Source organism: Argentina silus (assembly GCF_951799395.1).
Source record: "Argentina silus genome assembly, chromosome: 22".
Classification (NCBI taxonomy): Eukaryota; Metazoa; Chordata; class Actinopteri; order Argentiniformes; family Argentinidae; genus Argentina; species Argentina silus.
In genome coordinates, this window is record NC_139676.1 from 14,354,026 (window position 1) to 14,356,525 (window position 2,500).

General features: G+C 50.1%; 1 protein-coding gene across 1 annotated transcript in view; it reads right to left on the reverse strand.

Annotated features, from left to right (window-relative positions):
• Positions 1 to 2,195, reverse strand: part of tmed1b (transmembrane p24 trafficking protein 1b) — an 8,279-nt gene extending 6,084 nt beyond the window's left edge. The window contains exons 1-2 of the mRNA XM_083693473.1: positions 1,701 to 2,195; positions 183 to 280 (exon numbers count right to left, since the gene is read on the reverse strand). Coding sequence (XP_083549599.1) covers positions 183 to 280; positions 1,701 to 1,901 — 299 coding nt within the window. The 5' untranslated portion in view covers positions 1,902 to 2,195. The remainder of the gene's footprint in view (positions 1 to 182; positions 281 to 1,700) is intronic.
• Between the last annotated feature and the right edge of the window lie 305 nt (positions 2,196 to 2,500).

Consider the following 2,500-nt stretch of genomic DNA (forward strand, 5'->3'; position numbering starts at 1 on the left):
GACAAAGAGAGAGAGAGAGAGAAGGGGACAGAGAGAGAGAGAGAGAGAGAGAGAGAGAGAGAGAGAGAGAGAGAGAAGGGGACAGAGAGGTGAGGAAGGAACAATACGGAAGAACAGACCAATCACAGGGAGGGGACAAACAGGAATTGAGTGGAATGGACCAATCAGGAGGCAGCACTCACATGTGGACCCCGTCTGAGCGACGGAACTCTGAGATGAGCTGGAAGCCGTGGGGAGAGAGGATGGTGAAGTCCACATCCATACCCGCACCTCCTATCACCTGGGGAACACACACACATTAGAATAGACACAAGTGAAGCACCACCCGCTATCACCTGGAGGAACTGGAACACACACACACACACACACACACACACACACACACACACGTCAAGTACCATCACAAGCAATCACACATCAGCACGCAACGTTCAAGTAAGTCTCCAGTTTTCTTGTTTACTCAGAGCCTAGTCTGCCATTAGTTAGTGCTACTTCTGTACTGCTCTCAGAAATACAGAGAGTCACCTTACCTGACACACACACAAACACACACACACACACACAAACACACACACACACAGACACACAAACACAGACACAGACACAGAAATACAGAGAGTCACCTCACCTGACACACACAAACACACACACACAGAGAGACAGCTATCATCTGGGGGAACACACACGGTCAACATTTTAATAATGTTGCACCACAAGCAATCACTTGTGGGAACTGGAACAAACAAACAAGCACGCACGCACGCACGGACACACACACACAGCTAACATCTGTCACACACGCACGCAGACACACGTGTCAGAGTGAGGTAGGATGTGAGGCAGGATGTTTGTCATTCAGTCCTTCATTTAAGAGTTTGAGCACTCAACCCTTGAGCTCCTTAACCCTTGACCCACCTCCTAAACAAACATGAGACACAGTCCCAGTACCTGTCGAGGTTACGTGGGCTACAGCCTACTATGGGTGGCATGTGTAAAATACACAGAGGAGACAAAGGGAGAGACTAATCATGAAAAACAGCTAAATAACGCGCCTTACTAAATTAAATAACATACATTGAGCCCAGTGGGTTTCAATGAGGAAGTGTACAACTAGGTTTAGCTTCCTCATGGGGTGAGTTTACATAACAGCTGCTAGCTTGCAAGACACCGTCATCTCGTCCCTGAACGGTCAGGTCCTAACGGCATCCTCACGATCATCTAGTTTTCCTCTCGTCCCTGAACGGTCAGGTCCTAACGGCATCCTCACGATCATCTAGTTTTCCTCTCGTCCCTGAACGGTCAGGTCCTAACGGCATCCTTGCGATCCACACCGTGGAATCACCGTCGTCAGCTTGACAGTAGTACCATGCAGTGGCCGGCTCTCTAACCCCGGAGCCTGGCTGTAGCGTGGCCAGCAGCGGACTGGCCATCCGGAGCACCGGGAGACCTCGCGGTGGGCCGGTCGATCCGTGGGCTGCGGGGCCGTTTTGTTGACTCCCAGCAGCGTCCCTGGCTGTGGCTACATACGTCTAAATCAGCCAGCTAATCAACTTTGCTAAGCCCAAAGAAAGGCGCCTCTACAGGTGACCTAGCTACACACAGAGAGGGACACATGTCAGATTGGCGGAAGAGGCGAATGTGGGAAGTCACAAGGCGACTCTCTGTAAACTGGCTGAGACCGACTGATGAGGTTGTTTTACCTGGTACTCGACCTCCATCGTACCGTTCCTCGTCGCAGTTTGGTAGAAGCACTCGGTGCTTCCGCCTGGGAGGAGGAAGGTGAATTCGCTGTCCTGACTCTGGCCGAAGGCACGGATCGATTCGAGGCATGTTGTCGCGAAAAGGACGCTCACCAACATCCACGGCGTTCTCCGGTATCCTGCCTTCTTAAAACGGTCCATGACGAGAGAGGGGATTGCTCCTTAAAGGCGTGCGGGCATTGTCCAGTGGCTAGCCGGGGTTGCTAACTTTCATTTCAGTCGCATCTCTCTCGCCTGTCTCGTCGGTGTCTCTTCCGCAGATGAACTTTCCCGTAACGTGATTGGCTAGAATCTCTGCGGGGAATGGGATCCTGGCGGCCCAATCAAAACACTTAGAGTGGCCTGTCTGCGTCCAATCGGTGAGGAGAAATCCCTACATGGGCGTTTCCAGCGCGTTTGGAGTAATGAATGTATTATAAAGCCGTAATTATGTAATAAGCATTCAGGAAGAATACATTCAATTCAATAGACATGATTCAAACAATATTAATAGGCCTGCTCGAGTTTAGAAATTCGATTTGATGCGTCATACAATCGAGACAATACTTGACAAACGGATTATTTGAATAAAGTTGCTTTGTTATTGGAAGGAAATACCGTGTCCTGGCCCTTTCTTACAAACTTTCACCCAATAGATGGCAGCAAATACGTTGTTTGCATTATCTATCCCTTTCTCTCTCTCCCCCTCCCTCTCTCTCTCTCTCTCAATCTCTCTCCCTCTCGCTCTCTCTCTCCACCTC